The sequence below is a fragment of the Microcaecilia unicolor genome, chromosome 1, assembly GCF_901765095.1.
Source record: "Microcaecilia unicolor chromosome 1, aMicUni1.1, whole genome shotgun sequence".
Classification (NCBI taxonomy): Eukaryota; Metazoa; Chordata; class Amphibia; order Gymnophiona; family Siphonopidae; genus Microcaecilia; species Microcaecilia unicolor.
In genome coordinates, this window is record NC_044031.1 from 444597892 (window position 1) to 444610017 (window position 12126).

A 12126-nucleotide genomic window follows, 5' to 3' on the forward strand; every position below is an offset into this window, starting at 1 on the left:
AAGAAAATACAGTCCAGTACATTCTACTACTATATCCAATTTTAATAAAACTGGAAATTCTAAGAGCTCATAATGAGGACACCCTGGCTTAAGATCTTATTTTCAAGCATATTAACTACAATTATCTAAAAGCACTTCAGTATCACATTTCCACAAAACATAGGATCTTCTACGTATAATTTGCGAACTCAAGTATCTGTTCATACTAAAAAAAAATAAAGCTGTATGTGTTGCTCTCTGGTAAGCACATATTTATTTATTTACAACCACATTTTCAATCTCCAGTCCCAGATAGCAAGGTTACCCAAAAGCACTACATAATAATAAAACATTATGGAGAATACAAGTATTTGAAAACCCCTAAACTGTGAGTAGTATTTCAGTGGAGACTGGCATTACCTTCTCTGTGTTTCAACATTGAACTATTACAATTGTACTCTGCATACTCTGCCCATTATCTTAACAGCCCCATGATAATCATGATTTCCAAACTGGAAGAGAAGCTAGTTATCTCCTCTCTCAGGACTAGGATTCAGGCACCTCACTTGATTTCAGAACATACTTTCTTTATTGTTTGCAACGCATATGCATTCCTTAACATTAATGGACTTCGGTATTTCTAGCATGCACTTCACACAGAAAAGAGAGAAATGCATTTGAAAATATAGATGCAGAGCATATGTGTGATCTAAACTGATATTAAGTGGTCCTAGACTTCTATTTGTAAAAGGTTCAAAATATATCATACCATGTGTCTATTCTTGAAACTTCATCAAACAAAAGGAGACAGAATAACGATGCAGCTTCAGTCAAAAGTGCAATCTCTTCTTGAAGTAGCAAAGAAACTGAGAAATAGTAAAATAAACTATAATAAGTGCATATTGACTTTAGACCTGAAATACATATTCAGTAACAGCTGTATAACTTTAGATTTGCGATAAGATTTTCCACTAAATAAGAAAATCACAACACTGAAAATCTACTGCTCTCTAGAAAAGAAAAATACAAAAATCTGTTCAATGTGAGAACATTAAATATGCCATGGCATTTTTACAACAAAAAGCTGTTTTAAAAGAACAGCTAAATGAAAAAATAATTAGCAAGAAATTAATAAAGCTAAATCAAGCCAGTAATGAATTATACTATGAATCCTAGTTATAAGCAACAATGTAATAGTAGAGAAATTATACAGATTATATAGGTTTATATTTTAATGTAAAACCCTATATATAATACAAGGGAACAGGAACTGGGACATCCAGGTCGGCACGTGTCAATTTCTGCTAGTATTTTAGAAAAAGATTTGCTGATATGTAGAAAGAAGAAGTCCTACCTGATCATTTTCTTTCCATTAGTCTTTCCCACTATTCCATAACCTGTGGGATAGCTGTGTCCACCAACCAGCAGGTGGAGACAGAGAACTGAAAAATAAGCTGAGACACATCTCTCTTGGAATCCAATCCAGCTCCTCTGTATTTACTTAGACCAGTGTTTCCCAAGTCCAGTCCTGGGATACCCCTTGCCAGTCAGGTTTTCAGGATATTGACAATGAAAATGCAAGGGTACACTGTCTCTATTATATGCAAATCTCTTTCATGCATATTCGTTGTGGATGTCCTGAAAACCTGACTGGCAAGTTGTATTCCAGGACCGCACCTGGGAAACATTGATGTAGGCAAGCAGAAAGGAGAAACTCAGAATAAACACAATAACCTTAAACAACTCACTAACCTGATTCTAACAGAAAAGCAAATATGTGTGGACCTCTATCATCTTTGGACAATTTTTAGAGAACAAAAGATATGCAGGAAGCACCATGCAGATGATAATCATTATTTGACCATTACTTCACACAGAGTAAAGAGTACTGCGTGCCTCTTTATGAAACAATCTCATACTTTCAGACCATCCCCCTCTTCAGGAGGGAGCTCTCTCTCCTCTAATGGCTCCTTCAACGATGGCTCCTCTGAACAGACTGAGGCCACATGAGATAAGGAGGGAGATGCAGAGAGTGCCTAATTTGCCCACTCCTGGAGGTCTAAACAAGATCTCTTAGGAGCAGGAAGGGAAGTGAGGCAATAAATTGAAGTATATTGGAACAACTCTGACTTCCCTGCTTCAATAAAAATAGTCCTGGTGTAACAGCAATATAAACTCCAGAAAAAACAAAGATTCCGAACCAGCTGAATGCTTTGTTGGGCCCTGAGGCTGTAAAATGGCGGTTGTGCTCTGAACCTAATCAGACAGAGGCTGTTCCTCATTGCCTGTTGGACCTGACAAAATGGTACCTATTCCTGCACTGTCCTGCATCAAACTGTGCACCAGCATTGCTGGACAGCCCAAAATCCCTGGCATAATTCATAGGCTGTGCCAAATCCAAAGACCTGCTGCCACCAAACATTTCCTCTGCATCCTGTGGGATTCCTGGCTTGCAAGCACTACAAATGCCCCGATACTGGCTGGTGGGTCCCACAGAGGGAACCTCACTTAATTGCCTCTGTGAGAGTCGCCACTCACCCCGACTGTCACAAGCGCAGCATTACACAGTCCCAAGTGGTGAGTCAGGATCCCTCCCCTGCACCATGTAAACCTTGCAGCCTTCCAAATAGTTCCGAGTCAAACTTTATTTGGACTTACTACTGCTGGCTAAAGCTCACAGTCTCTACAAGTCTTACCCCACATGAGAAGACAACTGAGACTCTGACCCACGCTCTCTAGTAAACCTCTTTCAGACTCTTCTTTTGTTGTGCTTGAAAAGGAGAACTCCATAGGAAACAGGGGAGAGGTGAAGGGAGGAAAGAAGTAAATTCATGGGGCAGCAGAAACAGGGATACTAATAAAATAAATAAATAAATAAATAAAGTCTGCAGATTCAAGCCACCTGCAAAGCTCAACTAGGGACCAGTTGACCAAATGGACCAGGAGCAAATCACTCAGAACCAGAGGCTGCTGGAGATAGAAAATATTGAGGAGCTGGACTGGATGTCAAAATATGTAAGTTAGATTCTGTTTTTATTTTTGATATGTTTTGTTTTGTATGATTTATGTACTTTTTATGTGGGTATATCGTATCTTGCTCTGGATAAAGGCGGGCTATAAATAATAAAATCTAAGCAGGGAACCAAGATGGCGCCTGAGACCAGACGTTAGGAGGACAACCTCTGTGTTACTCCCTGTCGAGATGGGCAAGCATCGGGGGAAATCTAAACTTTCCTTGCAAAGTGTTCCCATAATGTCACAGACTTATATGTTGCAGTTTTTTCCTTCAGTTTCAGCTTCCATGGGGTCAGCAGGAGGCTTGCTTGCTGTGCGGACATAGGGGGAGGCTCTCCTGCCCTTGAGGAAGGCGTTTCACTAAGTCCTCCAGCATGTACTCCCCCACAACTCGCTGCTGTAAGCTCTCCCCTGTTGCGCGGGGGGGGGGGGGGGTGCTCTGCTGGAAGTCGGAAGGAAGACAGAAGTTGAGGCACTGGGACTGAGTTCCCTGCAGGAGGAAACATCGCAAGGAGCAGTGATGCAGCTTCAAACGCTCCATGCGAAGGGGCCCAAGGAAACTCTGTTAGGGCTGTGTATGGAACCAGCAGAAGCCCCGACAGGATTCCCAAGGAGGCCGACAGCCCTGCAGATCGGGAGTGATACACCAACAATGCCAGTAACTCTTGAAACTATCTGGCAGGCTATTACAAGATTGGATTTATTTTATTTGTTACATTTGTACCCCACATTTTCCCACCTATTTGGAGGCTCAATGTGGCTTACACAGTACCATAAAGGCGTTTGCCAAGTCCGGTAGAGAACAAATACAAGGTTATGTTGTGTTCGAATAAGGTAGGTGTATTCCAGGCACCATGAGGGTCGAAAGGAGGAAGGTTGTATATTGTCCAGTACGATCATAGGTTTTGTTGTGTAGCCGGATGTGGGGATTTATGCTGGATCTGTAGGGTAGGCCTTTTTGAAGAGGTTGGTTTTTAGTGATTTTCTGAAGTTTAGGTGGTCATGGATTGTTTTCACAGCTTTTGGGAGTGCGTTCCATATTTGTGCGCATATATATGAGAAACTTGATGCATAGGTTGTTTTCTATTTGAGCCCTTTGCAAGTTGGGTAATGGAGGTTTAGGTATGTGCGAGATGATCTGGTTCTGTTTCTGATTGGTAGGTCTATTAGGTCTGTCATGTATCCTGGGACTAAACCGTAGATAATTTTGTGGACCAGGGTGCAGACTTTGAAGATGATCCATTCTTTGATTGGAAGCCAGTATAGCTTTTCTCGTAGGGGTTTGGCACTTTCAAATCATGTTTTACCAAATATCAGCCTGGCTGCTGTGTTTTGGGCGGTCTGGAGTTTTTTTTGTGAGTTGTTCTTTACATCCTGCATAGATTCCGTTGCAATAATCTGCATGGCTTAGAACCATTGATTGTATTAGGTTTCGAAATATTTCCCTCGGGAAGAAAGGTTTTACACATTTAAGTTTCCACAATGAGTAGAACATTTTCTTTGTTACGGAGTTTACTTGGCTCTCAAGAGTAAGGTTGCGGTCGATTGTGACGTCCAGTATTTTTAGGCTGTCTGAGATTGGGAGGGTGTGTTCTGGGGTATTTATGGTTGTGGGTTTGTTCTTGTGTTGAGATGAGAGGATGAGGCAGTGTGTCTTTCCAGTGTTAAGTTTCAATTGGAATGAGTCTGCCCATGAGTCCATGGTGTTCAGGCCTACCTTGATTTCATTGATTATTTCTGACAAATCATGTCTGAAAGGAATGTAGATTGTAACATCGTCTGCAAAGATGAACGGGTTGAGGCCTTGATTGGATAAGGAATTTGCCAGTGGGATCATCAATATGTTGAAGAGTATTGGTGATAGGGGTGATCCTTGAGGTACTCCGCAAACTGCTTTCCACGGTGATGATATGTTTGAATTTGATTTAACTTGGTATGTTCTGGTGGTTAGATAACCCTTGATCCAATTGAGTATATTTCCACCAATCCCGAAGTGGTCACGGAGTCTTATTAGTATATTGTGGTTTACCATGTCGAATGCGCTCGACATGTCGAATTGCAGGAGAAGTATGCTTTTACCTGTAGCTATTTCCTGCTTGAATTTGGCCAGAAGAGTGACTAGGACAGTTTCAGTACTATGGTGGGAACGGAATCCTGATTGTGAGTCGTGTAGTACTGAGAATTTGTCCATGTAGTCAGTAAGCTGTTTGGTCTCCAAGCTCTCCATCAGTTTGACTACAAGTGGGATAGATTTGTGTTTTTCTTGGTGTCTTTTGGTATTGGGGTGAGTAGGATGTTACCATATTCCTCGGGGAAAAGACCTTGTTGTAGCATGAAATTTAGGTGGGATGTGAGGTCTGCTATGAAGCGGTCAGGGGCGGATTCAAGTAGATAGCTGGAGCAGGTATCCAGTTTGCAGTGGGTGTTGGCGAACCTATGAGTTGCTTGTGTAACTGATTCAGTGGTGAGGGAAGTAAATGGTATCCAGGTACAGTCAGCTAGGCCGCATTGAGCCTGCCACGAGTGGGAAAGCACGGGGTACAAATGTAACAAAAAATCTACCAGGGGTTAGGTCCAGACCACTGATGAAGTTTTCGATATTGGTGTTGTGCTGAGGAAGTGTAGTGCGTAATTGTCTTATTTTTTCATTAAAGTAATTAGCAAGTTTGTCTGCGGATGGGATGTCTGTGTTGGTTGTGGTGATTGGAGAGGTGTCTAATAGCTTATTTACGAGTTGAAATAGTTTCTTCTTTATAATCCGGTCCTAATTTAGTTCTGTAGTAGGACCTTTTGGTCTGTCTTATTGCATATTTGTATTTTCTATGTATTTGTTTCCATGCGTTGAGTGTATGTTCATCTTTTCTTTTTTTTCATGCTCGTTCAAGTTTCCTGGATTGTGTTTTAAGTTTTTTTAAGTCGTCGTTGAACCATGGTATAGAGTTTAGTCTTCTTGATATTCTTGTCTTTAAGGGTGCTATTTCATTTAATACACTTCTGCATCTATCATCTCAGTGAGTAAGGTAATGTATGGAGTCCGTTCGTGCTGTCCATTCGTTGTCATATATCTGTTGCCAGAATACTTTTGGGTCTATTTGCCCTCTCATACTGTATGTTGTTTGTTCTAGTATGCTAGTGGTTAGGGTGGTGGACTTTGGTCCTGGGGAACTGAGTTCGATTCCCGGCACAGGCAGCTCCTTGTGACTCTGGGCAAGTCACTTAACCCTCCATTGCCTGCCATGAGTGGGAAAAGTGTGGGGTACAAATGTAACAAAAAAAAAATTTAGGGATAAGTTCAGTTTGTAGTGATCAGTCCAAGGTGTTTCTGACCATTTGATGTCTGTTATTAATAGGTTGTGGTCTGTGGACAATTTGTGAGATAAGAGGTTTAGTGTGTGTCCTTTGATGTGAGTAGCTTGCATGTGAGGCCATTTGAGATCCCAGGAGTGTAGGAAGTCCTTACATTCACATGCGTTGGTAGAGCTGGGGTCTTCTAGGTGAAGGTTAATGTCACCTAGTATTAGTGTATTGCAGTTGTTTACACAGGTTGAAATGAAGTCTGTGAAGATAGGTTGGCTGTCTTTCCAATTACCAGGCGGTCTGTAAAACAGGACGCAGTTCAGATGATCAACCAAGGATTTGTTATGGATTCTAATCGCGGCAATTTCAAGTCTGGGTGTTATGGATTCAGCAATGGTTTCGGTAGTGAATTTATCTGAAAGGAAAAGACTTTTCCAAATAGAGAAAGACTCAGAGTATATAACATCTAAGTTTATAGGATGTGAAGGTATTTCAGTGAGTGATTCAACCTCTAGGGAAGATCTAGGCAAGAAGATTGCTGGAGTACAGGAAACTCAAAGTAAGATAATTCAGGACTTATCAGGATTACATCGAAAGCATGAAATCCTGGAAAACAACATGAGGAAGTTAAACTTACATTTTTTGAACTTTCCTCGGATACCCCATATGACACTAAGGGATCTTTTTAAGAAATATTTAGAAGAAACTCAAACTGCCACCTGAGGTATTACCACCACTAAATAGTTTTGTTTTTTTTAAATCTACCCTATCAGAAAAAGTAAGCTGCGGGTGAAGGGACATCTGCGGTTTTGCCAGATAGTTCGACTATAACTGGTATATTGGAGACTTCTTTAGAAGTAATAGAAGATTGAGCAACTCTACTTGTGTCATTTGTTTTTGAATATGATAGAAATTATGTTTTAACTATTTTGTCAACATAGACTTGAATTGTTTTTGAGTCAAAATGTATGGTATTTTCCAGATGTTTGCAAGGAGACTCAGGAAAGGTGCAAGTAATTCCTAGGTTAGCAAACAGGAGTGATTCAGAATAATGGTGGGTTTGGTTTTTTTTTTTACATTTCCTGTAAAATGTATGGTGGAATTTGATAATCTGAGATATATTTTCTATGACTCTAAGCAATTGCAGTCATTTCTTAATAATACACTTCCTCAACTTGTAAACCCTAGCTAGTTAGATTATAATGGTTACTGAAACGGGTTATATTTATTAGGTCTGGATTAGGGTCTTTTTCTTCTTAGGGATTTAATTATTTAGTTTATTTTTTATTATTCCTTCCATGTTTTCTGGGGTCCTAGATATTGTGGACTAATAGGAAGGGAGAGTTAATAGATCTGATGTATAGGTGAGGGGGGAGTTTTTCCTCTATCCTTATTTTCTTTTATGAATGATGTAATTTTTATTAGTTTTTGTAATTATTCCTTTTCTGATTTCTGATAAAGTTTTTTTTCTTGTATTATTTTGTTAAATTTACTACAAATAAATAAATAAATAAAATCTAAAGCTGTCTCAGCTCACTTTTTCAGTTCTCTTCCTCCACCTGCTGGTTGATGCACACAGCTATCCCATAGGTTCTGGAATAGCGGGAAGCTACATAATGGAAAGGATGTTTATATGCCAGCTACTTGTGGCAAGAGGATTTTTTTTTGTAAGTGTCAACATCTGAAACATCAACGGGGCCAACACAGCAACAAATACAAGTACGTGCTGGAGCATACACACGTATGTCTGATATTTTAGAAACTTACACAACTATTTTTCCTGAAGCTGTCACAGAGCCCTATCTCAACTGGTTGATCCGAGCAGGTTAAGCAGAGGAGAGTCATCAGGCCACTGCTCAGTTCACTGCCCTCCTACAGTGTTTGGGCTGGGTGGTCAACCTTCGGAAGAGCCACCTCATTCCGTCCTAGTGTCTGGATTACCTGGGAGTCCAGTTCGACACAGCTTGAGGTCAAGTTTTCTTGCCCAAGGAGAGGAAGTTCAAACTTCAAGCTCAGGTATGCAGTCTCCTGGGATTGCCCTGTCCTCGAGCTTGGGACTATGTCCAGGTGCTGGGCTCAATGGTGGCCACCCTGGAAGTAGTACCATGGGTGCAGGCGCACATGCTCTCCAGCTCTCACTTCTGAGTAGGTGGTTTCCAGTCTCCCAAGAGTATCAGCTGCATCTTCCATGGCTGCCCAAGGTGCGCCAGAGCATGATATAGTGGTTCTGCGATACCTTCTTGCAGAAGGGTATGCCTCTGGCAACTCTGAAAAGGGTGGTGGTGGTCACAGATGCCACTCTGTTGGGCTGGGTAGTCCATTGTTTCCACCAGTACGTGCAGGAGCTCTGGAAGCCACAAGAAGCGACATGGCCGATCAACCATCTGGAGCTTCACGCAGTCCTGAATGTTTTACGAGTCTTTCAGGATTCGCTGGTGAACAAGACTGTTTGAGTGCTGGCGGACAACATGACTGTGGTGGCATACATCAATCATCAGGGTGGGACTCAGAGTCATGCCCTGGTGGCCGAGGCATATCGCCTTTTGAAGTGGGCCGAGTCCCACATCCCTCTGCTGTCAGCGGCTCACATTGTGGGTCAGTGCAATGTCCGTGTGGATTTTCTCAGTCATCTCCTAGATCCGGCTTCAGTAATTATAGAATAAGGCTAGTACCTGGCAGACTTCTACAGTCTGTGCCCTGATAATGGCAAGGACAAATAAGATCAAGTATGCATATGTATATTACATCAGACCTTATGCTATGAGGTAATTTTGTTGGGCAGACTGGATGAACCATAGAGGTCTTTATCTGCCGTCATCTACTATGTTTCTTGTAATCTGCTCTGAAGTGTTGCAAGACAGTGCTATATAGAAGTTGTATAGAAATAAATACCTTGGTAGATGTTCCTTTGTGACAGAGGAAGAGTACTGAGAAACTTTGGGCTGCATTACAACCTTACTTTCAAAGTAGAGATCTTTCTGCAACAGAAAGTAGGTTCTTACTGTCAATATTTCCTGGGCATATTCTGTATAGGGCACTGGTTCACAAACCAGTCAAGGTTTTCAGAATATCTCACTTTGCTACTGAAGCATCACAATATGCTATTTCCCTTTACCCAGCCCTGTGTGAGGTTTTCTCCCTTTCATTTTCATTATCCAATGAACTTCTCAGTGCTGCTCACTGCAGACACACAAGCTTGCTGGGTTTTGTTGTTACCAAACTCTTACTTTCCTGCATCTATAGCTGCTTACAGCCTGCCTGTAGTAGTGCTCTGTCTGTCCTGCTTTCTGTGCTGTTTCTCATCTTTGCAAATTTGTTTCTAACTAGTTAATTTGTTTCCTCCTAGCACCTTTCTCGCTCTCTCTGACTAAAAGCAACACATAAATGGTGCCTACTCTGCTTTCTTTCACTTTCCCAGATTGGTGCTAATGATATCTTTAGAAATAAGATTTTGGGAATTGGGTGGCAGAGATAGGCTTTTTTGGATCCTTATTCAAAAGTTACAACTTTTGAACTTCCACATGTTTCTGCTCTGTTCCCCACCAAGCGAGTTGAGTTTTACTAGCATCCTCCTCCTGGGTGGGTTTCGTTGCTGAAAATTAATCCACATGTGGATTCTGCCTGCTATGGGCACTCACTGATTAGGCTAATTTGACAGCATCCAACGAAAAAATGTTGAATTTTACCATTCGTCTAAAAAGTAATTCACATTCCTAATTTCTGAAGTTGGCTGCTCATCCTAAATGTAAAACGTTTATAGTTATGATCAGCAGATACTGAAGCTGATAGAAGAAACTGCTCATCATTAAATTTGCAACCAGCGAGTCACCAAACAAGAAAACTGGTATCTTTATACTGTGTGACATCATCTGTGTATGTTGATTCCACTGAGACCTCAAAGTCCACTGTTATGCACATTTTGAGCACCGTCACACGGAGATGACACGATATTTCTGTTTGTTACCATAAAAGAAGTCTAATTCTATCCCTCTGAGGAGGAAGAAAGGCCTTTCCCTTTATGATATTGCTCACTGCATGTATTGCTTCACAAACAGCTCACGTGTTGCAATTCTTAAGCTCAACATAGCACTTTGGAAAATTTGGAAATTAAGGCCTGTATAGCAGGTTCAGCCTCATTGTTAGACAAAATCTGAGGATAGTGGTGCAAACATTGGTTGTGGCTCAATTAGATGACTGTAACAGCCTGTGTATGAGTTTCCCCAGAAACAAGAAATAAAGAGGTGGGAAAAAAAGTCAGGCTATCCAAAGATGGAACCAAATGTTTTTATGTAAAAAAACAAAATTTTATTAATCTTTAAACAAATAATGATATAATAAGAACACAGATGGTTCACAATGCAGAGGTCAGATACTTATTTGGATGTTCAAGAAGGACTTCAGTAAGGCCACTGTTGAGAACATTACATTGGCTACCAACTTTAGTTTTCCAGTTTAGGATCACTGTTTCCATTTCTCCTGTAGCAATGATCAAAAAGGTCTGCTACATATGCAATCAAGCAACAGCTTCCTCTATGGTAGTGCCCCAAGTTATACAACATCTCCCAGAATGCTGTAAAATGCAAACAGTAACATGGCTTTTAGAAATGATGTTAAATAGCTTTCACCAACAGGGCAAGTGGGTTAACTGGCGCAACAACAGTTGGCTGAGATATGTTTGACTAGTAAAAAAGGCCCGTTTCTGACACAAATGAAACGGGCGCTAGCAAGGTTTTCCTCGGAGTGTGTATGTTTGGGAGAGTGTATGTGAGAGTGACTGTTTGAGAGTCAGAGTGAGAGTGTGTGAGAGAGAGAGTGAGTCTGGGTGTGAGTGTGTTTGTGAGAGAGTGTGTGTGTGAGAATGAGAGTGTGTGCAAGTGTGTATGTGAGACACAGTGTGAGAGAGAGTGTGTGTGTGTGGGCGAGAGAGAGAGTGTGTGTGAGACACAGATTCTCTGTGAGAGTGAGTGTATGAGACCAAGCGAGTGTGTGAGTGACTGTGTGGCACATAGAGAGTGAATGTGATACAGTGTGTGACAGAGTGTGTGAGAGTGAGAGTCAGAAAGACATTGTATATGAGAGAGTGTGAGCCCTGCCCTCCCAATCCATGCCCATCTGTCCCCTGCCCCCTCCATTCATCCTTTTCCAGCAGTTCCCCTCTCTCCCTGAGCCCTGCCCTCCCAATCCATGCCCATCCATGCTCCTCTGTCACCTGTCCCCTCCATTCATCCCTATCCAGCAATTCCCCTCTCTCCCTGAGGCCTGCCCTGCAATCCATATCCATCCATGCCCATCTGTCCCCTCCATTCATCCCTATCCAGCAATTCCCCTCTCTCCATGAGTCCTGCCCTCCCAATCCATGCCCATCCATGCTCCTCTGTCCCCTGCCCCCTCCATTCATCCTTTTCCAGCAATTCCCCTCTCTCCCTGAGCCCTGCCCTCCCAATCCATGCCCATCCATGTTCCTCTGTCACCTGCCCCCTCCATTCATCCCTATCCAGCAATTCCCCTCTCTCCCTGAGCCCTGCCCTGCAATCCATATCCATCCATGCCCATCTGTCCCCTCCATTCATCCCTATCCAGCAATTCCCCTCTCCCTGAGTCCTGCCCTTCCAATCCATGCTCATCCATGCTCCTCTGTCACCTGGCACCTCCATTCATCCCTATCCAGCAATTCCCCTCTCTCCCTGAGGCCTGCCCTGCAATCCATATCCATCCATGCTCCTCTGTCCCCTGCCGCCTCCATTCATCCTTTTCCAGCAAGTCCCCTCTCTCCCTTCCATGACCCCCCCTCGCATCCATGCTCCTCTCTCTCCCATGTCCCAGCCTGGGCCGCCC

The 12126-nt window shown here is 42.3% G+C and overlaps 1 protein-coding gene across 1 annotated transcript in view; it reads right to left on the bottom strand.

Annotated features, from left to right (window-relative positions):
* RTTN (rotatin) overlaps positions 1 to 12126 on the bottom strand; it is a 478682-nt gene that overhangs the window by 260331 nt on the left and 206225 nt on the right. Inside the window, exon 22 of the mRNA XM_030212687.1 lies at positions 749 to 845. Within this exon, the coding sequence (XP_030068547.1) occupies positions 749 to 845 (97 nt within the window). The remainder of the gene's footprint in view (positions 1 to 748; positions 846 to 12126) is intronic.